Here is a 25,135-nt window from a genome sequence, read left to right as displayed (position 1 = left end):
TTTGGGTGTCTAGAGACCTCCTAAACAGTCAAATTAAAACACAGGGGGGGAAATACCGGTACAAGAGACAATGGCTACATTCACATGTAACACCAAACCATAGTTTAGCACTGCATAGGGATGCCTATATGAGCCTGAGTGAAGCATTGGGGGTCACACATTCCCCCCTCCCACACAACATAGGAGAAAGTCAGAGTTTTATTTCACTTTTACAGAATCCCAATTTAGTGTTGCATTTGAACCAACCAGGGATCCTGTTTTAAAACAAACTCTGGTATGTTTTTATAAGCTGGCTTGCTATGAACACTTGAGTTTGTTTTAAACCAAGTATCATGCTCCAGTGAGTCTCCTGAGAGGCTAGGGCCCCAAATCCTAAGGAGGTTTAAGCCTCTTAGCAAAACATTCGCCAAACAGGGCAGGGTTACAGGTGCAGCACCATCAAAACAAACCATGTTCAAGCATGGAGAATCAGTCTAGGTCTAAAGTGTGATCCAGAGACAAGGCTAAGCAACAGACCAAGGTAGTATGACAGGGAGCTCAGACAAGGTACAACATAGCAAGGAAGGAGAACAAGGAGCCAGAGACCTGTGCTGTTTCTAGCAACCAGGTGGTTCAGGATATGCTTGCCTCCTAGACCACACTCAAACCACAGCTACTAGTAGTGAAGAACTTTCAGGGATTGTCAACTCACAACAACCCCTTACTCATGACCTATGCGAAGAATCTGGATATGTAGACATGTTATATGTTGTCACTTTTCAGCCCGGACAGCTCCAAGGGTTCTTTAGCAGGTCTCCCCCACAGAGGTCCCCTCAAGGGATCCTCAGCACTGGTTCCAGGGAACTCTGCCTGCTTCAAGGTCTCCAACCTACAGGGTGTCTGGTTCATCATCTGAAGACTCCGTGTCTGGCACATAGTATGGGCTAGACATGACACAAAGCCACTCTGCCTAAGTCTTCCTCCAGGTAATGGGGAGGAGGAGAGTTAAACACTCGGGGTCATTCTGAGAGTGTTAAATCATGCTTCACTGTTACATGAAAACATGGCTATTGAGAAATGTCCAAGCAAAAGGAATGAATGGAATGTTTATATCGCACCTGGGAGACTTGAGAGAGATCGTATGTTGGCAGCAGTCTTAAGAGAAATCCAATGGGACACACCACTGCGTTGCAAAATCAGGAGAGACTTCTCGCCTATTGGGAATATTTAGGCCTGTAGTCTAATGCAAGCAACTACCTCAAGTAAAGAATTCCCAGACCGAGTGAAAAATACTTGTTTTTGTTGTTCAGCAGAGACCTGGATTCCCAGAACAGCATCCAGCACTGAACATGCACATACAAGACAAGAACTACTACTAATAGTCCAAGGCACCGCAAAGAGGTATTTTCTACCTTTTTAAAGAAAAGCCCCTAACAAGAACTCCATGCATCACTTGACAAACTATTTTTGAAACTATAGTGAAATTTCCTAGCAGCTTTCACACTACGCTGCAAAGAGTCACTGCTAGGCAAAATGGAGTCAAAAACTCTATGGATACACAACCCTGGTCTTTGCATATGATTAAAGGTACAGTTACAGGTAGGTAGCCATGTTGGTCTGCCATAGTCAAAACTAAAAAAAAAAAAAAATCCTTCCAGTAGCACCTTAGAGACCAACTAAGTTTGTTCTTGGTATGAACTTTCGTGTGCATGCACACTTCTTCAGATAGCACTTCTTCAGATATCTGAATAAGCATGCATGCACATGAAAGCTCATACCAAAAACAAACTTAGTTGGTCTCTAAGGTGCTACTGGAAGGATTTTTTATTTTTTTATTTTATTTTTTATTAAAAGAACACTTTGGTTGACAGCCACTCTACACATAGGGGAGAGGGGGGCACCTTTCAACAATTTTTACTTAAGAATTATTTGTGAAGTAATACTGCTTTAAAAACTAAAGTTCTAAGTACCATTAACTAAGTTGATACTTGAGGTATCCTCTAATTTTTTCCCATAGTTTCTAGACAAAGGCAAAATACCAAATTTTACATTTTTAATGAAGTATGTACTTTGTTGAAATCTGCCCCTCCCAGGGGGCAGTTATCAACGGGAGGTGGGGTACATTTCAACAATAGAAAAAAATCTTCTAATTTCAAATGTTTTCCCAAAATAAACTTCATTCACAAAATAATATAGTTATTATTATATTACTGCAGTGATTCCTGGATTGCTGTAAGGTTCTCAGTTAGTTGCTCATGAGTAAGCAGCCAGAACTCCGCTGTTTCCTTTAAAGATTTTATTGTGCAAACTATGTACAGTGCAGAGCTAAAAAGTTCATGTCTGTATCAAGCGGTGTCAGAATCCGGGAATGGCCCCTTCCGGTTCTGACCCCAACAAAAGAGTTTCGGTATACGAAAACCCCGCCTACCATCCTTTCTTTTCACCCCATGACGTCTTTGGGGCGACGGTAACTGCGTTCCCCCTGTATCGCCCTCGGGACTGTGGGAGTGCTGGGACTCTCTTGCATCCCCAGAGCCTCTACTCCCTTTCCCCTGTGAACTCTCCCCCTCCTCGCTGGATGTCTTGCCGCTCCTTTCGCTACCAGAGGAGGAGTTGCTGGCAAGGTGGGACTGGGGCTCTCTGTAGCATCCGGAGAGCCCTTCCACCACCCTGCGCTGCAGCAGGGACAATTCCCTGACATAATCTGAAAGAGCCAAAATAATGGGGCTAAGCATTTTAATTATTAGGATCTTAATATTATAATACATGTCTTAAACTGTATGGAAAGTAACATCTTAAACTTTTCAAATCTCTTAAATTTATACTTTATTTTTTTAATTCAAAAACAAATAATAAATTATCTTGAATATTTTAAGTGATTATTAAAATTTTAAGAGGAAAAAAGATTTTATTGATGCTTCTAATGAGTTCTTTGTTTATAAATTCTATTTAAAGCAACAGTAAGCCTAACAAAACAAAGTTGAGTGTTTTAAATGTAACAACCCTGATTAGCCCTAATAGTCCTACTATACACTGTTATAGGCCTAGGCTTATCATGCTTCATGTAGCCATAAACTGTAGCCTAAAATTATCCTGAAACTTTTTAATCCAAGCTAGGTGTTGATCTAAAAAATTACAAGTCAATTTTCATAATTACTTAACTGAAAAATGGTAAGGGCCACCTTTCAACACTGTTGAAATGTACCCCCCTAAGCTCTGTTGAAATCTGCCCCTGGTGCAGCCATTTTGGTTAAAGTATTGTCAACCATTTTAGAAAAATACTTGTGACTTATTGATAGTGTATTTAGAAGCATAATTAAATAAACTATTAGGTGAATAAATATAACTTACCTAATTAAAAGATTACTGGTTGATTAACTGTTTCAAAATCAAAGTTTCCTTTTCACTTTTGGGGGGTTAGAACTTGATCCACTGAGTAACACAACAGTTGTAAAAAGAAATGGCTGAAAACTAAATGTCAGCAGTTACTCATACTAAAAGCTTATTGGCTGGCATATTGGCCAATCATTGTGCAGTATTAGAAGTCAGATATTCCAGTTGTTGAAAGGTGCCCCATGTTGAAATGTACCCCCCTATGCACATAATACAATCTTCAATGATGGGATGAAGAAGCCAGTTTATATCCCTAAGTTTACGTTACTGAACCAACAGCAGACCAGCCACTGAGTTCTGGCAGACAAGTAAAGCTTCTCTTCCCAGTAATAGTTTGCATCTAGTAATAAAAAAAACAAACTTAACAAAATTGAAAATATGCTTCTCATTGTCATTCTGCATAACTAAGGTTAGAGGAGGAAGTGGGGGAAGGAGGGACGGAGGCATGCTGCAAAACCGAAATTAATTTAACGTTTTAAAATTGCTATGCTGCAGGTTCACCTTTAGAACAAAGTAGCTCTCAAGCAGTAAAGCTTTAAGTGGCAGAATCCACTCGTGCAATATTACATACAAAGCCTTCTATAAAGCCTCTTTCAATAGCATGGCTGTTTCTCAATAATAGGAAAGCCTTGAAAATGAGAGGAGAAATCACTTGCACACCTCCCATATTGGCTCTAATATTTTATTTTATTTTTGCATTCAGTAACATCAAATACACAAATGCACTAGTAAATCACTGAACCAATGTGGTGTAAAATATAACCGAGGTACTTCCATTTACATGACATTAGAATGGAAATAGGATGATATAAAAGTGTACAAACATCAATTCTTTAAGCAGAGTATGATTTAGAACAAAATTGACTTGGCTAAAGAAAATAGTTCTCCCCCCAATGTAAGAATTCAGGTTTCATTTCACGGAGCCATTTACCTGCTCCCTTTGATCTCACTTGAAAGGTTACTTAACTGACAGTTTCATGTCAGGATTTTAATAATATCTGTATGCTAGAAGCAATTGCAAAATTAACCTAAGGAACATGATCTTGGAAAAGTTGAAGAGATAATGGCAAGGGGAGAAAAAGTTTTGAAGCTGAGAGCTACTGCAGTTAGACAAAGGAAGTTGTTTCAGCAGCAGTAACTGTGATGAGCCTCTAGATTCCAGAACCTCATCAAAGTTATTGCTGCAGAGTCTTGAATAAAAGACCATTTCCCTAAAACCAATTTGTGGAATGGCACGAGTAGCAGGCTACTTGCTACAAGCTCAAAAAGTACTGTGTGGCTGAGGGGCCTGAAGACATTCAATATCCAATTTTACAATGCAATCCTATACACACCTACTTTAAGTCCTATTTAGTTCAATCAGCTTACTTCCAGGTAAGTAGGTGCAGGCTTGTATACATTTTGTCTTATTCAGAGTAAACACACCAAAATTAAGGAACACGGCTATCTTAGGTTTATAAATTTCAACGGGTCTAATTTTGAACGAACATTTGATGAATTTTTGTTTGTGGTAGCTAACAAGAGCCTCTTTTGCTATTCAGGATGGTAATTAATCTCCGCTTTTGAAACCAAAGCAAACTAACACTATAGGAAAACTGAAACACTGAACTGCTCTTTTTATATTCAAGATGTATGAATTATTCAAGATGTATGCATTAATGCTAAAATGTGTTTTCTTCCCTAACAAGACACTATTTTCATAATGGCACATTTATACTAAGTGTGAATACTGCCTAGTTCACAAAGTCTTCTAAAGAGTGGTACACAAATTGATCTAGAACCTTCCACCCAGAACTCTAAGGGCTATTTTTGCTTGATTTTACTCTTTGGGAATTACATGTTCCTGCTTCTCAGAATGTCGAAGCACATCTTAATATAACCCCAAACTAAGTCTCCCTCACTTTAGACATGCTTTTATAGCAAATGTGCTGCCCTCCAAATGTTGAACTCCACTGTCATTGGCCATGTTGGCTGAGTGTTGGAATCACAGAATCTTAAGAGTTGGAAGGGACCCCAAGGGTCCAACTCCCTGCAATGCAGGAATCTCAGCTAAAGCATCCATGACAGATGACCATCCAACCTCTGCTTAAAAACCTCCAAGGAAGGAGAGTCCACCACCTCTTATGAGAGTCTGTTCCACTAACAGACCCCCACTGCAACAACATCTGCCGGGCACCACTTTTTACTATCCCTGCATGTAGTGCTTATTTTCCTTATAACTTTTCTATCTTACCTTGCAATGAGAAATAATGAAGTGCCTATGTATATTGCTGCGACGCTATGGCAACCCCCTCCCCACAACTCCAATTTCGACCCCTTCTTTCAGTGGTTTCACTTCAGTAAATTGTCAAAACTTTAACGCTAAGTTCAGATTTTGAAACGAAGCTATAACTAAGCCAATAAAAAAGCCCAAAGAGTTATGCGGCAAACAAAAGTACTTTGTCCTTTTTAACAACTTGCCATCTGTGAACATTTTTACCAGTTAAAAATAGATGGTTAACTCAAATGAATCCATGAGAATTGGAATATGTTGTGCACAACAGATGGCTTGTTTATACAACAGTTCCGGGGAACATATTTGTTACAGCTTCTTCTTAGTTGTTTCTTGTGCCTATAGTCCAACAAAATATCTGAAACACCCCATCATTGCTATATTAGCTCTTTAACCACCAGGAGGGGACGAGGAATGGGAAGCCCGAAGGCAATGAGAATCTAGAACATATGGTTGCAGCCTTTAGGATGTCACAAAAGGCTGTGCTTCAGCAACTTGAATGTGTGTTTTACAAAAGACATAAAGCATCATTCCTACTGCTGCAGCACAAGAGATAAAATACCGCTGATTTTTGTGTGTGTGAAGGTCATTTTATCTGATCTCCATCTTTGCTTTTTAAATCCATTGCATTTTAATATATTTATATATGTGTTTTAATATATTTTATTGTATTGTATTCAATTTCAATTGCTGTAAGCCTCCCTGAGTAGTGGGTTGGCACCAGAGAGGGTAGCATGCATTGCATGTGAATCTTAAAATAAACCACCTTTTCACTTTAGCAAAAATCTAGTACCAGGAGATCAATTATTTATCCCATATTTGCTAACAGGTAAATTTTGAAATAAGAGTGAGAGATGCATCAGTATCTCTAATAAAACTTGAATAAATATGCAACACCAACAAGGTCACAAAACTGACCTTGTATTTAAGCACTCACTGGCATTGAAGAATTGCATACAGGCAAGTGAGTGAGCTGGTAGAAGAGGATCGGAGGGATCCATCCCTCCTCCAAGCCTTGTGGAAACTAAGTGGGTTGCCATAGCAGAGAAGACCCCTGAAAAGAAATGTACAGGATGCTGAAGAGGGATGAAATTGTGAGTTTACTAGTAGTGGGATAGGAGAGCGGGGGGGGGGGGGTGTCACATCTGGTAACTAAAGCCAGTTTCAGATAGTACATAGGTAGATGAGTGTAAAAAGTCCAGTACACAAATTCTCACAGCCCTCTAGTGGCTATGGTGGCTCATTTACCAGAGGTAATGTATTTAGCGTTAACTCTGGAAGTACTTGATTCTGACCAAACTAAGCCTCCGAGAGCAAAACATACATCAGCTTTATTAATGCATCATTAAGGCTAACTGCACACTGTCATCTGCCAGGAGAAGTAAACACTAGTACTAGCAATCAAGATCAAATGAAACTTAGACCTTCCATTTTCCAACTCAATTCCTATGCACTGAAATACTACAGGGATCCATATAAGCCCTGAATTCTCGGTTTACGGCAGTGATGAAGAATAAACTTGTGGGATTACATCACCACAGTGATTCTCAGTCTACTTGAGTTCCTGGGCCAGACCCTTGAAACTCAAAAACACACCACAATGAGATAAACATTACTTTCCTTCAAACAATTCCCATACATTCCCAGCCAGCATGCAATTGATTCTTACTTCTACTGGATTCTAAGTTCTTACAGCATCACTATGTGAAAGACAGCACACTAAAACCTTACTGGAGCTCAATACAAAGCGATAAGGCATCAGAGACGCAACAGCCTGAATTATGAATATGCAGACATTGTGCTTAAAGCACTCTCAATCAGAGGGGAGGGGCACCCATAATTTCCAGATGTGGGCCAGAACCACAGCTGGTTCCCAGTGAAGGAATCCAGGAGAAGGGGAAAGTCTTCCACTGGGTAGAAATGACCACAAATGCTTGTGTGTAATTTCGGTCCATCTTGAGTGCCTTCTCTGTAAAAACAACAATTCTCCTCTAAACCTATTTTGACTTTGTTTTGACTTATTCACTGGCAGAAGCATACCTCAGACAATGGCCTTGCAAGAAATAATATTTATGCACTTCACTGTGCAGCGACTGAAATTGTTAAAAAATATTTCAGGAAAATATTGCAAGTACCTTGAACTCACAAGCAATGCCAAACATCTTCTAACTGCTCTGTAGTATCGCAAATGGGAAAAAATAATAAATGGCACAGAAATAATAGAAAGGCATTAAACGAAATTATACTAAAATGAAAGCACTTTTCTGCTGCACTTCAGCACGAAGCATCCAGAGGACAAAGTCATTTTAATCATGTTTTATACTGCACTGTCAAAGTTATTACCTTACTAACCTTGTATATGCATATTATAAAAATCATCCATTTATGTTACAGTGAATTACTTTGGGTTAACACTCAAAACTCAATACCTGAAACGAATCTCAAGTGACAAGACCTTCATTAATCACAATTTTCTGATATTAATGCCACAACACAAAGCCTTCTTCTTCACAGTTTGAAACTTCAGGTGATCAAATATTATTGAACACCATCTGTATCAAATTGCATACTCCCTCTCTCATTCCCAAACACAAATTACTGCTAGGAGCTACATGAAAAATGGTGTTTACAGATTTGAGTAGTGCAGGAAAGGTGAATCCTTGACCAAAAGGCGTAAAGAAGCATGGTTCCATATGCAGCATTTCCACCTCTAAGCTCCAAAGCTAAAAGGCTGGTGCCTTCCCACTTGCGCAACAGAAATACACTTGTGAATATCTCCACCCCCCTCCAGCCCCACCATGTGCCCTCAAAGTCTGTTCTGTATGTGTCTCCAACCTTTCAGAGCAGATTTATTTTTTAGGGGGTGGGGCAGAGAAGCTGAAGCATGAAAGTGAGATGAGTGCCACACCCCATAGTCGCCTTTGACTGGACTTAACCACCCGGGGTCCTTGATCTTTACCATTTGTAGCATAGGCTTGGTGGCCAGAACACACATAGCACCCTGTGGCCTCACTTTAGCACACTGAACAATCGTTTTATCAATATATTTAAAAGCTTCTTAATTGGGGTTTATCCGCATTTAGTTGCATCTGATAAAAGCAAGTTTAAAACCCCACTATCCAAACTTCAGCTACCTTGAAATGTTTCCCAAACCTAAATAAACAAACATTCAAAATAATGATTGCAGGTTACACTGCAAAAGCTTAAAGTGAAAATTTATAAGGATTTCTGTAGTCTCCAAGAACAGTTTTATTATACAAAACTGCAAAAAACAAAACAAAAAACCTTCACAAGTACGAAAGAAGCTATTTCAGTGTTCTGCTGTCTCCTAGCAACTAGGATCTGCTGATGTCTTCTCATCACAAGTAGGCCATTTGTATAAAATCTGTTGTGTTTCGGGGCAGTCATGTGTCAAGCAAAGCAATGGTATGTGCAGCAAGAAGCTTCCAGCTATAAATAAAATAGCAATGATAGTATTTTTCATTAGGAACCTAAGAAGCTGTCTTACACCAAACATCAGACCACTGGTCCATCTAGCTCCATATTCTCAACACTGACTAGCAGCAGCTCTCCAGGGTTTCAGGCTGGGAACATACACAAACCTAGAAGGAAATGCAGAGGACTGTACTTGTGGCCTCCTGCTTACTGAGTAGATGCTCTTCCACCAAGCATCAGACCTTCCCAAAGCAGGTAATGCAACACTGAAGAAAGGTAATTCAGTTTGATCACAAAGTAAGCTGGAGGAGAATCCATGCTATTTAACAAAAACTGGAGAGGTCAGTGGAAATGCTATCTGTGCAACAGCACCAACGGACCCAAACCATTTCCATGTTATCTGTACAAATAACCTTGTAAAAACCTTGTAAAACTATAGGCTTCCCAGTTCACATCTCAGCCTTTTAAGTCGCTATGATACACTAGCGCTGTAAAAAACATCAAGTCTTATGCCTGAAGGAACGAGTTAATTCTGAAGCACAAAGAAACCTTGGCCACGAGCAGAGAAACAAAGAATAAGATCCTCTTCAAAGCCACTTCCATTAATGCAGGCACAAGAGAACCGTTATATTGATTTGAACTTTCCACTATAGCTCCTCATGTTTCAGAAACTATCTCACCTACTTCTTACAGTGTTTGTAATTTCTTTTTAAAAAGCTATTAATACATGATGAGCAAGCAAGAAAGTGGCTAAGCTGCAGAAACTACTTTTTAAAAGGTTAAATACTAGCAATCATTAATGCATGATGGCTTGAAAAACTGCACTTAAAAAAAATAACACAGAAGCAGTCAAATTTGCAGATGATAGAAAAATGGGAAGGACCGGCTGAAAACTGGACAGCTGGGATAATGGCAGAATGAAAACTCGAGACGAACTGTGGACTGCAACTCTCTCCTACGTGAAGATTACAGAATTAATGACTAGATAGCAACACTTTTGAGGATGGCAAACTAAGCAAGAGTCAACACTGATGCTGTCACAGAAATGGCAGGTTTCATTTTTTTTTTTTACTTGTAGTAGCAACCATGTTTTCAAGACACACACAAAAACCCAGTTATACTCAGCATCACTCCAACCTTGGTTTGGAAGTTCTGGGCACTACATTTCAGGATTGCATTAATAAGTTGTTGCTGGCATCCATCTCTCTCCAGAGACGATGGAATGAGCCTCTGGGGATGAAGTCAAACAGCTGCGTTAGCCACACCAAAGTTACTTGTCCAGATGAGAACTATAAGGATTTTTTTAAAGGGTATGCTGGCATCAAATCCTTCCCCAGCAACAGTATTTATTCTGTCTCTAAGAGTAATACAACTGACTGAATAGCAAGCAAGTTGAAAAACAAGCATCACTATTTAGTATTATTGTTATTTATTAAATTTGTATACCGCCCTATACCTGCGGGTCTCAGGGCGGTTCACAAGACTATCTATCTATCTATCTATCTATCTATCTGTCTATCTATTCTGCCCCCATTCCTCTACCTGTTCCTAATATTATTCTGAAGTTTGCTGAAATGGAGCGAGCGGAAAACTGCTTGTCAATAAGAACTGCTGTATAAAACCACTGTATATTACTAATGCCGTCTCAAGCAGAAAGGCTCCAATTTTACATTGTACAGTAAGGTGAAGTCTTACATAATGAGGATAAGAAGCTTTAAAAAAAAAGATGAAGAAGTTGAAGTACTTCTCAAATCCTGAAAGACAAATCCCCATGCCCTATCCCAATCACCTTTCGCAGGCTGAAAGGAATGTTACCATTTATAAAAATGAAAACTGAAAAGGGAGTGTAAAACACAGAGCAAATTAGGAAGAAAAATACTTACTGCCAGGGCTTTTGACAGTTTGGTTCTGTAATTGTTCAGAACAATGGTAACAAAATCTTGCTGAGGTACATAGGCATAGCCGCCATGAAGGTAAACTTTTCTCACACGGACTAAATCCACAGCATCACAGAAAGGAACCTGAAAGACAGAAAAGGCAGATGTGATCTCCGAAAAGGACAGACCAGGCCATTTTTTAAATATAAACAACTCTTTTCTTTTTCCTTTTTACTTTTAGCACACTCATTGGTCCTGAGAAGCCTAAGGTGAAACAACAGTGCTTCCAAGTCTAAATTTGGGAAGATTCCTTTAGCGATCATTTCACAGAAAGTACTTTCCTTCTGGGTATAATGGGGGGGGGGTTCAACTTAGTGCTAAGGAGATTGCTTGCCTTCTTCCCCCCAATCCACACGTTGTTCTTAAGTTCTCTCAAGCCTCTAGAGTGGATCTGAGGGAGGTATGAGGGGCACAGGAGGAAAGACCCATTGCATTAGGAGGAATCCTTGTGCTGGCTTCTACTAACAGAATAGCGTAGTCGAATGCAGCCCAGTATTTGTTTTACCCAACTTTCACCCAGGGAAATACATCATCTGCTTAACTGCACAGATATTTGCAGTTTAGGATTACTATATACATTGGCAAATCATTTCCTTTAAGGCAAGTCATATGCATAAGAACTGTGGGCAGAAGCAATTAGAAAATGAAGTAGTAGCACTATTTGCCCAAATGGGTTGGGAAATTGAGGTTATGAGAATGAAAATACAGATTTTTTTTTCCATTTATACAAAATGCCGTCACCACCTCAGCCTGCTCACTTACCTTGTAAAAGACAAACTCTTCTATTTTAACACCACCCAAACCAGCAGTTGAGTTTCGCAGCTTCTCTCCAATGTTCACCTTTTCGGATTTTGGAATCTAAAACAAAAGTCATTGACTTTGAAAATCACTGAAAACATTATAAGAGAAGATCTCTTATAGTTACAATGTTAAAATAAGTGAGGCATCTAAGCTAAGCCTTGCAAAAATGTGGACTCGGGTGTGTACTATTAAAGGAAAAGGAATACAAAAGAATGAAAAAGGAAGAGGACTCATCCGAATGAGGTAGTAACTATTTGAATTAGGTAAATGAAGTATGAAGTGTTAAGAAACAAAAATAGAAGTAGCATGAAGAAGTTGTGTTCTCCCCCCCACTTCAACATCCTCCTTCCTCATAACTAAGCCTTTGAGTAGTAAAAACAGAAACCGAAACTACCTTCCTATGACAGTTACAGGTGGGTAGCCGTGTTGGTCTGCCATAGTCAAAACAAAATCGAAAATTCTTTCTAGTAGCACCTTAGAGACCAACTGAGTTTGTTCCTGGTATGAGCTTTCGTGTGCATGCACACTTCTTCAGATACCAGGAACAAACTCAGTTGGTCTCTAAGGTGCTACTAGAAAGAATTTTCGATTTTGTTTTACCTTCCTATGGTTCACATTGTAAAAGGAGCCTTATGCACCATTAAGCAAGCTGGAATGGAATAGAGCCCCCTAAGGAAGGCCTTTAGAAGTTATTGCATACCAGTAGTTCTTTTCTCAAGGCTCTTGGATATTCCACCATCAGCAGTCCTGCCATCACCCCAAAATCATTTCAACTAACCCAACATCATGAGAAGAAAGATCTTCAGATGATACCCTGTTGACTGTGCTGTAGCCTAAGGAACTCTACCTTGTGACAGCACAGAGGTGAACATTCTCCACACTGGTATCTTTCTTTCGTGGAATAAATTCCCCTCGCCCCCACCGCCAATACCTGCAGGTGAGGTTTCCATCATTTATTAAAACTCAGCTTTTCACTCAAGCATTGCCCGACCATCGATAGCAGTTTTAAACTGCCTTCTATAGCGTCTTGATAGTTGGGTAAGTTATTTTGAAATGAAGCTCTTTCCAAGGGAAAAAAAGAAACCAGCATGGATGCCAACTTTCTTTTTAAATGTACCAACAAATTTCAAGAACCTAGTGTCTAAAATCCTAATAATTCTTGTAATTAAACTCATAATTTTGTTTCCTAATAACATTTTCATTTTTGTAGGGCTGCCAGCTGAAATCAACTAATTGGTGCAGTCCACTAGTAAACCATTAATCTAGAATTAGATGTTTCTCACCACCATTCAATGGGGATGTTAATTTTGGTACTTCAGGGCCTCTCTCTATTGCCCATGACATTTCTGGGGCTGCTTGGACAACTGTCACTATTGCTCTTTATCATTCGTCTTCCTTCTACCGGTAGTTAACATTTATTTCCCCCATCCTTTAAAATTCACTGGGGGTTGGGAAATGCTTATGGAGAGGAGCCCCAAGAGGAATGGCAGGCTAGCAGCCACCACTGCTGGTGAGCAGAGTTAAAATGGAAGGCTGCTAGGCAGCTCACAAATGAAGCTGCATATTGGGCTGCAGGGGGTGGCAAACTAGGGGAAGGCGATTGTCACTCCTCTCAACCCCTGCTTGTTTGCTTGCTTTTTAAGAGGAACAAGCCACAATGGAATGGAGACATGGCTGCGGGATGAATCTTATGGCCCTTGGTTAGTCAGCAGAGAGTAATAAAAATAGATGAAGCATTGCAAAACCTAGACCACTAAGATTGCTTGCAGAAGGTTGGTGGCTCAAGCCCATCCAGGGATAGATGCGGGCAGGATTCCTGCATTGCAGGGAGCTGGACCAGTTGATCCTTTGGGTCCCTTCCAACTTATAATTTTGTGGTTCTGTGTGATTCTTTTTTACCTAGACTTCATCTTCAAGATATGCTTTAAGCCGCTCAGAGTGGCTGGGGAAACCCAGCCAGATGGAATGGGTGGTATTATTATTATTAATTATTATTATTATTATTATTATTATTATTATTAAGATCAAACACCTTCTTCTTTGGCTTCCTGGCCTGTTTTCATGTCGGACATTTAAATTACTTATTTGTACTTATGTGCTTTCCAAACCCAATAGAGAAGATTCCCATGGGAATCAATAGAACTCAATTCTGTTTCTGGGCTGGGAATTGGTTCACCACAAGAGGTTTAAGGCAACTCCTTTTCTATGCGTCTGGCTGGGCTTGCCCAACCTGTCTGCACCACATGGCCAAAAAAATATGGGTAGGGCATCTTGCTGAAAATAAGGTTTTCTAGCTCAAGTTCCCACTGAATTGCTGGAAATGAGTGAATACTAACAGCTGTCATTTTTAGAAATGCATTATGTAGACGCTAATCTCCAAAACAAAAGCAAAAAAAAACTTCCATCATAAAAACCAAGTGGTTTTGATCCAACTACTGGAATTCAAATAGGTTAGAAGCCACACTTCATCTAGGCAAATCAAAGCACAGGAGATACCAGGCACTTTAAACTTTTAATTAACTGCTGTCAAAGCGCAGTTATCCTTTTGTTGCTTTCACAGAAAGTCAAGAACATTCCATTCACCGAGATGCTGAATTATCAGTGTGCACTTATATCCCTCTACTGCTCAATTAGAAAGGTTTGAAAGTGAAATAAAATGAAAAATGCCCGCTCTTTTCAGAACTATTCAGTTATTAAAAAAACAGGAAACTGAAGAACTGCCATTTGCACTACTTAACAAACCTCTCCAAAGACTTTGTGTTGAAAATCACAACAAAATCAAAGAGCAGCTACCTGGGGAAAAACTGAACTTTACTGACTTCTGCTACCCACCCTTATTTTTTGGCACAGCCGGCCAGTAACTGCATTGTAGAGCATTAGCTCCTCCATCTGACTATTCCAGGACACCATTTTCCCTCCCTCAATAGTGCACTGCAATGTACTCTTAACAAAAAAAATGTGTGTGTGCGCGCGCACGCTTAAATACAGGTGTATTTAAATACAAATTCAGAAGTCAGTAAAGTTCAAGCAGTAGACTGCCTTATGGAAGACACCCAGTCAATAATATCCCAGGAACAGTATTAGTACCAACAGAACTATAAACTTCAATTGTACTGTACCTTGCCATTTTCACTGGCTACAATCACAACTGAAAAAGTTTTAAAATAAAAAGGAGTATCCATGTTTAATAATAATAACATATAATAATAATAATAATAATAATAATAATAATAATAATAATAATAATAAGTCAATCCACAAGCAGCCAACAGCCTTCCTGGAGTGCTGCTGGAGTGCTGAAACACTCTGAAGCACTTCTAGGAACTGAAAGTGGATTGGCAAAAAGGTTGAAAAAGGAGCAAGTTAACCCTTTGACACCTTGCACATTTAGGCTTGGTGGCAACCCATGCAGGCAGTGGGAAAGGCTTCCTTCCCCTTTCCTAACCTTTATTGAACAAGTCTCTAAAAAGTTTAAAAGAAAGGTTAGAAAATGGGAAGGGTCCCATTTAAGTAGTGGGTGGACATAGCAGACGACACAGTGATTCTCCAAGCAGCTCTCTTTATTCTCAGGCTGGAACAGAACTGAACTGAAGGGCTGAGCCAGCCTGCTTATATAGTACTCAGTAACATGCAACAGTAACAACTCTCTCTAGCTACCCAATGCGTGAACGGCACTCTCAATCCTTCATTCGCATGTGGACCTGAGTGAGAACTGCAGTCACGGTCGGCAGAGTGAAACTATATACACAACACCCCTAGTGGCCTAGGGTCAGAACTTCAATACATAACAGTCCCTTCCCCATTGCCTGGTAAAAACGGGGGGGTGGGGGTGGAATTAGTCTCTCTTCTGTTGAGTGAAAGAGAAAGGGGCCCATTTCCCCTCCACTTCTTAGTTACCGTATATCGCGGCGTATAAGACGACTTTTTAAGCCCGAAAAATCTTCTCTGAAGTCGGGGGTCGTCTTGTACGCCGGCAACATCATGACCCGGAGTTCCGCCCCGCCACTGGCTGCATGGAGCCTCTCCCCGGCGCTTCAGCCGCCATGGAGCCCGGGCTGGGCGTGGGCGGCAAGCGCGGAGGCTTCCTGTGCGGCGACGGGGAGCTTCTCCCCGCTGCCCCAGGCGTCGCTACCGACGCCTCAGCAGCCGGGGAGGCCGTCCTGCGCTTCAGCAGGAAGCGCGGAGGCCTCCTTTGGGGCGACGGGGAGCTTTTCCCCGCTGCCCCAGGCGTCGCTACCGACGCCTCAGCAGCCGCGGAGGCCGTCCTGCGCTTCAGCAGGAAGCGCGGAGGCCTCCTTTGGGGCGACGGGGAGCTTTTCCCCGCTGCCCCAGGCGTCGCTACCGACGCCTCAGCAGCCGCGGAGGCCGTCCTGCGCTTCAGCAGGAAGCGCGGAGGCCTCCTTTGGGGCGACGGGGAGCTTCTCCCCGCTGCCCCAGGCGTCGCTACCGACGCCTCAGCAGCCGGGGAGGCCGTCCTGCGCTTCAGCAGGAAGCGCGGAGGCCTCCTTTGGGGCGACGGGGAGCTTCTCCCCGCTGCCCCAGGCGTCGCTACCGACGCCTCAGCAGCCGCGGAGGCCGTCCTGCGCTTCAGCAGGAAGCGCGGAGGCCTCCTTTGGGGCGACGGGGAGCTTCTCCCCGCTGCCCCAGGCGTCGCTACCGACGCCTCAGCAGCCGGGGAGGCCGTCCTGCGCTTCAGCAGGAAGCGCGGAGGCCTCCTTTGGGGCGACGGGGAGCTTCTCCCCGCTGCCCCAGGCGTCGCTACCGACGCCTCAGCAGCCGGGGAGGCCGTCCTGCGCTTCAGCAGGAAGCGCGGAGGCCTCCTTTGCGGCGACGGGGAGCTTCTCCCCGCTGCCCCAGGCGTCGCTACCGACGCCTCAGCAGCCGGGGAGGCCGTCCTGCGCTTCAGCAGGAAGCGCGGAGGCCTCCTTTGCGGCGACGGGGAGCTTCTCCCCGCTGCCCCAGGCGTCGCTGCCGCCGCCTCAGCAGCCGCGGAGGCCGTCCTGCGCTTCAGCAGGAAGCGCGGAGGCCTCCTTTGGGGCGACGGGGAGCTTCTCCCCGCTGCCCCAGGCGTCGCTGCCGACGCCTCAGCAGCCGGGGAGGCCGTCCTGCGCTTCAGCAGGAAGCGCGGAGGCCTCCTTTGGGGCGACGGGGAGCTTCTCCCCGCTGCCCCAGGCGTCGCTACCGACGCCTCAGCAGCCGCGGAGGCCGTCCTGCGCTTCAGCAGGAAGCGCGGAGGCCTCCTTTGGGGCGACGGGGAGCTTTTCCCCGCTGCCCCAGGCGTCGCTACCGACGCCTCAGCAGCCGCGGAGGCCGTCCTGCGCTTCAGCAGGAAGCGCGGAGGCCTCCTTTGGGGCGACGGGGAGCTTCTCCCCGCTGCCCCAGGCGTCGCTACCGACGCCTCAGCAGCCGGGGAGGCCGTCCTGCGCTTCAGCAGGAAGCGCGGAGGCCTCCTTTGGGGCGACGGGGAGCTTCTCCCCGCTGCCCCAGGCGTCGCTACCGACGCCTCAGCAGCCGGGGAGGCCGTCCTGCGCTTCAGCAGGAAGCGCGGAGGCCTCCTTTGCGGCGACGGGGAGCTTCTCCCCGCTGCCCCAGGCGTCGCTGCCGCCGCCTCAGCAGCCATAGGGGCCGCTGTGCGCTTGGGCGGCAAGCGCGGAAATCTCCTGTGTGGCGCGGGGGACGCTCTCCCCGCCGCTGCCGCCGCCTCAGCAGCCATGGATCCCGGGCTGGGTGAGTATACCCCAAACTCTGTTTTTTCACATTAAAAGTTGGGGGGTCGTCTTATACGCCGAGTCGCCTTATACGCCGCGATATACGGTAAGTCTGGGTAGGCCCTTAGAGAGCACCTTGACTGGGTTGCCCTGAAAACAGTGATACTGCAAATACTGTTCCAGCTTCCCAGGATGAGTGCTGCAACACAAAAAAATAAGCTGCAATACGGTTTCTACTACCCCAAAGGGATTAAAAATAAATAAATGTATTCTGCCATTTGTCAAAGGATTTGAACTGAAGGCTCTCACATATTGTTTATCCGGTTGGTTGCTGTTGGGAGGGTTAACCTTTCCTTAAGAAACACAAGTATAACCGAAGAGAAACCTTTGTATAAATCTTGCTAACCTTCACCATTCTCTTGTACAATTCTGTAGCAACTTTGTCAGCCAAACTGACCTTCGCAAACTTCATTTTAATCCATCCCCTTCACACAACCTTTCTCAAGTGCTTTTTTGGGGGGGGGGGTGATTTCTACTTGAGGAGGAATTCGACGGTTTGCTTTGTTGACCATTCCATCAGTCTCCCTGCATGCTGCTCTGGGGGCTCTGCTGACACCCCCCCCCAAACCAATTGAGGGGGATCACAGGAAGGGAACCCCCACTGAACAAGCTGAAGTCCTTGTTCAGGCTTCCACTGATAGGACTCCTGAGTTGAATCTCACCCTTAGTATGCAAGGATCAGGTGTTAGCGTACACTGGGCTAATTCACACATCACACTAAGCCAAACCGTGGCCTAGTGCTAACACATGACCATACAGGCTGCAGCCACTTCGCTCCTCCCTAGTCCTTTTTTGCTATTGTGCCATGCTGAGCTAAGCCAATGTTTGGCTTAGTGCGACATCCCAACTGGGGCTTGTGGATAAGCTCTCTCCTCATTAAGTACAAGCTGTGCGATGTGGCTGGACTAAACTGCCATCAACTCTTGACCATTGGTCATGATGGCTGGAGGTGCTGGAAGCTGGAGTCCAGTCAAATCCATAAGGCCAGAGGTCACCCCCCATCCCAACTCTAAACTATCTCCAAGACACACATCATTTCTGTAAAATAATGGCTGCCTGTCAATGTGGTACACACACTAATCAGTAAAATTAATTAATTAGGTGCATCATCTCTATCATACCCTTAATAGGTTAAGACTATGAATTAGGCGTATCATCTCTACCATTCCCTTCATAGGTGTCACCTATTAGTGCAGATTTCTCAGTGAGAACATTCAACCCTGTATTGTATCTTAAGAAAAATACATCTAGTAAATTCGAAAACCCCAGATAAAGCTGTTGTCAGCAAGCATTTTACAACCTAACGTGAAAGTGTTTTTCAACCAAAAACAAAGCTTGCCCGTAGAAATGAGTCAATCTGTTTGGGATGCATCTTCACAGAGGGAACATCAATTTGTAAAACTCAGAATCAGAATATGGATTTGGACAGCTGTATAGCATTTGGTCTGCGTACTACATGGTCACATCTTTCCTGCTGTTGTACCAGGAAGAACCATACTAAAGATCCTCAGAAAAGCAGCAGAAGATTCATTATGAGGCATAGCTGGAGACCAAGTAGCTTTCTACCAACAAGCACGGCAGCCCAAACATGCATTATGGTTAAAAAGGAACGGCAGGGGTTGTGCGGGAGAGAGATTACAGACTTTGTTCAGTCTTCCATTCCAATATTAAGCATTTCTACACTACCACACACACTGTAATTCAAAGTTGTGAAACTTACAACATCATATGACAAGCTGACATTTTCAAGGAACTTTTCAGTCAAGTGGCCACTTAGCTGAGTGAATCTGTAGCGAAAGAGGTCCATTTCTTGCTGGATAAACCACCGCCTAAGCTCCTCCCTGTGGTAGAACATGAAACACATGCTGAAATGTGTTTAGTTGTTTTTAAAAACACATAACCACAGTTCTCTACATGGTGTTCCTTTGAAAGTCAAATAAACAAAAATGTAACCTGAAATCCTCCTACAACATTCCCGTTTCTACTTCTGGATCTGCATTTCCTATATAATTTATTTCCTAACAAAATAGTTTTCATTGCTCCTTATTATGCTATTTGATTCTCTTACGTTCCTCTACCTGGACAAAAGGAGTCTCTTCCACTCCATGAGTGGCTCCTACAAGAAGAAGAGTTTGGATTTGATATCCTGCTTTTCACTACCCGAAGGAGTCTCAAAGCAGCTAACATTCTCCTTTCCCTTCCTCCCCCACAACAAACACTCTGTGAGGTGAGTGGGGCTGAGAGGCTTCAAAGAAGTGTGACTAGCCCAAGGTCACCCAGCAGCTGCAGGTGGAGAAGTGGAGACAAGAACCCGGTTCCCCAGATTACGAGTATACCACTCTTAACCACTACACCACACTGGCTCTCTCCAGGTGCATGTTCATTTAGAATGGTGGCAGTGGGTGTTTATTAAAAAGTCTTGTGGCAGTGGTTGGCCAGGTCAGGCACTGGCTAAGGGATCCATGGATGTTCATGAGGGCTCCTCACTGGCCTGACCCAGCTGCATCACACTACTCACCAACTTCCACAATGGACCCCTGGGTTAACCATTGCTACACTGATTGGGTGCTGGTGCAGCTTTTAAATAGCATATTCATATATACCAGGCATGTCCAACAGGTAGATCATGATCTACCAGTAGATCACGGGACGTCTGTGGTAAATCACTGGCTCCCCCCAAAGAAGCTGAACAACTGTGGCGCCCCTAAAAAAAGCTCAACATTTTACCTCCTCCCTGAAAAAAACTCAACAACTTTGACTCGAACCCCCCAAAAATGGGTCTTCCTCTGTGAGTCGATCGCAGACTCTTGGGAGTTGGCCACCCCTGATATATACTGAATACATATAGAGAGAGAGAGAGAGCGCGCGCGCAATTTGGGTAAATTAATATAGCAGCAACCATCATGGATTTATGGTTTGTTCCTATTCAAAAGTGGCACCAGTGCCCACCCACCACTAAAATGCTGTTCAGAGGCGGCTCTAGGAAGGAAGGAAGCGCTGCTGTTGTTCCTGCAGCAATGGTGGCAGCAGAAAAAATACTGCACAGTTGTGGCAGGGTTGCGGAGGGTGTGTGTGTTTAAGCAGCATGTGTAGAAATTTAGCAAAGACTCTATGGGTTCTGAAAAACGTAAGAGAAGAGGGCAATGTGTTCTGACAGAGCCAAGAGGTAAGAGATAAAAAGACACCAGCAATGTTTCTCTTCTCAGCTCTCCTGTTGTTCAGCTGCCCTTGGCTCATGCCACCAGCAGAAACTTTGATATGTTGAGAACCGTACAGTTTAGAAAACTGTAAAATAGTGGTGGTGGAGAGACAAAAACCCTGGAAAATATTTGTGAATAAAAGCAGTGATAATGCAAGCTTTTGCCTCTTGGTGGCACTATTAGACTACACTAAAATCCAGCAGGTGAACCACTTTATTTTTCATTACCATCATGCCACCAGATTCACTGAAAAATAATGTCCAAATTTACCTCACCAAGTTGACACAGGATGAGACAGGATATGTGGATTTTAAAATAAAAATCATTTTAATGCTTTTAAATAAAGACTTCAAACTTTTGCAGAAAAGTCCAAGGCTAATGCAGCTAACATCAATTAAAATATAATAAACTTGCACCTTAAAAGACCTAGATGTCCACTGATTAAACTGGAAATGGTTACCCGCTTCCTAGAAACAGTCTCTTTAAGAAGTCTGAATGCCTTCCTCTTTATAATAGTTTTCAGTATTTAATTGTAACACCATATTAACGGGTAAGGTTATTTTATTGATAAGTTGTGTTGCTGTTTTCCCCCCTTAAAACACACACACAACACTATACAAATATGTCCTTTTTACACATTGCAATTTGCACTTACCTCTCCCCACTAGCAATGCTGAGGAAAAGGCTCGATTCAGACAGCTCAACAAGTCATGGCTTTTGCTAACAATAATTTAGAACCCAACTCATGGTGTGAACTTCCAAATGAACAGGAAAACCATGATTTGAAATTGCTTATCTGCTTGGTTTTCCAGTCTTTTAAAGTTCAGGTTCCTAAGCTTACTCCCTTCTCCATGGTGCAGCAGCCTCTGGAGATGAAGTGATAGCTTTAATTATAGTTTGTTAATTTGGGCAACATGCCAAACCATTGTGAAGCATTTTTAACAATAATTGGATGGGATGTTTCAACTCTCGGCCATTATGATTTTAATTCTGAAATTAGCAGTGTTTCCCAAATAAGATTAATCCTAAAAGATATTGGAATGTGGATCAACAAATGGTTACAAAATAAACCTTCTCAAATCTTAAAATCCACAACATGTTTGTGCATATTACATGCAATTAAACAGTAACTGGACAAACAATACCTACGATTGGCAGTAGGCAAGGCGCAATATGAAATGAGAAATGTGATCTTTTCTTCTTGAATCATAATCTTCTTCAGCCAAAGCCTAAATTACAAAAAGCATGTTAAGAACAATCATATAATACACTGTAACAACAACAAAAAATACTTTATTATAAAGAACGTTTAAAATAAAAAGACTTGCAACACAATCTTATGCATATCTACTTAGAAGTAAGTCCCTTGAGTTTACATCCAGGCATATACGGTAGATATAAGGATTGCTGCCTCAATTCTATAGGCCAGTAGTGGGCACATTGCAGGCTTCCAGAATCTATGCTGGGTTTTTTACTACCAACCAAGATCCATCAACTTGATCAGGGACAAAATCATGGCCAGATGCAAAATTACACAAAAGCATACAATGCATTCTTCATTATGGGACATAGCTTTGGAGCACTCTGCCCAGAAATATTTATTCCTTTGCCTTTCTGGTAGTACTTTTGTCACTTGAATTTCAGTAGGCATTTCGTCTGTTTGATACTATCTGGCTTTTTTAACATTTGATTTTTTTTTTCAACTGACAGTTTTGGCACTCTGCCCATTTCATTTTATTTAGTACATTCTTTCTACGTTATCACTTTTTATATGCATGCTTTTAGACACCTTTGGTGGTCTTTTGTACAGGAAAGCCTATACAGGACACCAAGAGCATCTCCACCCTCATCGTTCAGCCCGGACACTGAGGTCCAGCGCTTACTTCTCACAAAGTAAGGTTACAGGGAACCAGGCTGAGGGCCTTCTTGGTAGTGGCACCTGCCCTGTGGAATGTCCTTCCATCAGATGTCAAGGAAATAAGCAACTATCTGACTTTTAGAAGACACCTGAAGGCAACCCTGTATCAGGAAATTTTTAATGTGTAATGTTTTACAAATTTTTATGTGTTGTAAGCTGCCCAGAGTGGCTGGGGAAACCCAGTCAGATGGGCGGGGTATAAATAATAAAATAAGAATAATTAATATTATCATCACCACCACCACCATCATACATGTCATGGGCAAGGGGCCCCTAAAAAGACCTAGTGCAACCATTTTAATCTACCAGCACTACTATATCTCTAAAACTATTTCTTCCAGTGTCTACAACTACACAGAAATATGAAGTTTATATTCAGTGTTAATTATTCCGTTTTACTTACCTTGTACGGAAATTTATGAGCCCGAATTTCGGATGCCAGCTTTCTATTATATTCCTCTGAACCTTTCACATAACTCACACCCAAGTTCTCTACTACTTTGAGTACTGCAAAGAACAAGACAATGACAGCTTTGAAATGTAGCACTGAGTATCTAAGATGTGTCTGAAAATACCTATCTGAAAAATGGTTGGGGGGAAATAATTTGACAACTGATTATAACAAACTTACATAAAAGTATAACTGGTAGCCATACTGAAAATAACTATTTAATGTCTTAACTCTATGATCCTAAAAATGTTGAGGGTGAGTAAGCATCACATAAGAAAATTTCACAGAAACACATACCGGTAATCAACCACCCTGAAAATTCAATGTTTGTTCTAGTCTACACGTTTACTCACATTTGAGTCTGTCAACAGCAAAACTTTCAAATTCTATTAGAGATATATTTTCAGTGGGAGGCTGCAGGTAGAACTGAAGGCTAAGAGGGTATTGATCCTGTCTATCAGCCCCCACCTTCAACAACTTCCGTCTGCTGCTTCCAGTAAACTGCATTTTCTCCCTGAAAGAGGACAAACAGAATCACAACAGTTTAGGATATAACTAAACAGTAATAAAAGCTGGTCCAAATGTTAACCACGCTTCAGAACATAGATTCCAATGGTAAATTAAAAAAAAGACTTTCTATTTGTTTTAGATCTACAGACAAAGTCAGAAGAATTTAAAGATTCAATTTTTAAAGATGTATTAGCTGCATCACGTGCACAGACTGCAGGTTGTGGTTGGAGAGGCGGAGGCAAGATAACATATAGATCAGATACAGGTGGGTAGCCGTGTTGGTCTGCCATAGTCGAAACAAAATAGAAAATTCTTTCCAGTAGCACCTTAGAGACCAACTGAGTTTGTTCTTGGTATGAGCTTTCGTGTGCATGCACACTTCTTCAGATACACTGAACTTCTGTTTCAGTGTATCTGAAGAAGTGTGCATGCACACGAATGCTCATACCAAGAACAAACTCAGTTGGTCTCTAAGGTGCTACTGGAAAGAATTTTCTATATAGATCAGAGGGAGGAGGGCAATGGACTGGATTTAGGCTGCGATCCTTATGCGCACCTGCCTGAGAGTAAATCCCACAAGGCAGGCTTACTTCCTTTTTTATAATTTTTTGTGTGTGTGTGTGTGTGAAAGTAACGATCGTAACTTGTTGTTGTTGTTCAGTCGTTCAGTCGTGTCCGACTCTTCGTGACCCCATGGACCAGAGCACGCCAGGCACGCCTATCCTTCACTGCCTCTCGCAGTTTGGCCAAACTCATGTTAGTAGCTTCGAGAACACTGTCCAACCATCTCATCCTCTGTCGTCCCCTTCTCCTTGTGCCCTCCATCTTTCCCAACATCAGGGTCTTTTCTAGGGAGTCTTCTCTTCTCTTCTCCATTTAGTTACGATCGTAACTAAATAAGAATAAAAATGTGCACCCCACCCCGAGACCATTGCACTGTAACTAATCCAACCTCCCAAAATTTCAACACTTCTTGCGATGGTTTAACCCCTTTTATGTCTTAACAGTGCAAATTCTACAAACAACTTCCCTATCTCCTCAAAATCATTCCCCCTGCATATTCCCCGTCTTACCTTAATAGCACTTGTTACTAATTTATTATTAATAGCTATATCCCAGGCTTATTTCTGAGTAAATGCGCTCGGGAGTGAACTCTTGGGGCCTGAGAACATTGGGCGAAAAAAAACGAAGAGGGGAAGCGAAAGAGACAAATAATCCTCACACACAAATACATACCAGAAACCCGCTCCTCCAAAGTCACCTGCCACTAACCGCGCGGCCCCTTCAGATCAACAACCAGCAGAACCCAATTTCCCGCGCGAAAGCAACGTTCGCCACGCCCCCCGCCGTGACGTCGCCGCCTCGCTTCTTTCCTTCTTCCGCTCGTTCTGATACCGCCCCTCTGGGCTCGGCTCCTTCCGCCGGCTTCACGCGGTTGCCATGGCGACGCCCCCTTTTTTTTCTCTCCTTC

The 25,135-nt window shown here is 42.8% G+C and overlaps 1 protein-coding gene across 2 annotated transcripts in view; it reads right to left on the bottom strand.

Moving 5' to 3' along the window:
* The window catches only part of PRIM2 (DNA primase subunit 2), a 63,262-nt gene extending 39,601 nt beyond the window's left edge, over nt 1–23,661 (bottom strand). Inside the window, exons 1-6 of one of the 2 annotated variants that reach the window (XM_033143190.1) lie at nt 23,508–23,661; nt 23,107–23,210; nt 21,935–22,014; nt 19,306–19,426; nt 11,779–11,874; nt 10,963–11,100 (exon numbers count right to left, since the gene is read on the bottom strand). In XM_033143190.1, coding sequence (XP_032999081.1) covers nt 10,963–11,100; nt 11,779–11,874; nt 19,306–19,426; nt 21,935–22,014; nt 23,107–23,210; nt 23,508–23,661 — 693 coding nt within the window. Of the gene's footprint in view, nt 1–10,962; nt 11,101–11,778; nt 11,875–19,305; nt 19,427–21,930; nt 22,015–23,106; nt 23,211–23,507 lie in introns of those variants that run through there. The other variant, XM_033143191.1, reaches the window with a different exon arrangement.
* Nucleotides 23,662–25,135: the final 1,474 nt, after the last annotated feature.

This window comes from Lacerta agilis, chromosome 3 (genome assembly GCF_009819535.1).
Source record: "Lacerta agilis isolate rLacAgi1 chromosome 3, rLacAgi1.pri, whole genome shotgun sequence".
Taxonomy (NCBI): Eukaryota; Metazoa; Chordata; class Lepidosauria; order Squamata; family Lacertidae; genus Lacerta; species Lacerta agilis.
The sequence above is the reverse complement of the archived record's forward strand: the minus strand, read 5'-3'. Positions and strand labels throughout refer to the sequence as shown.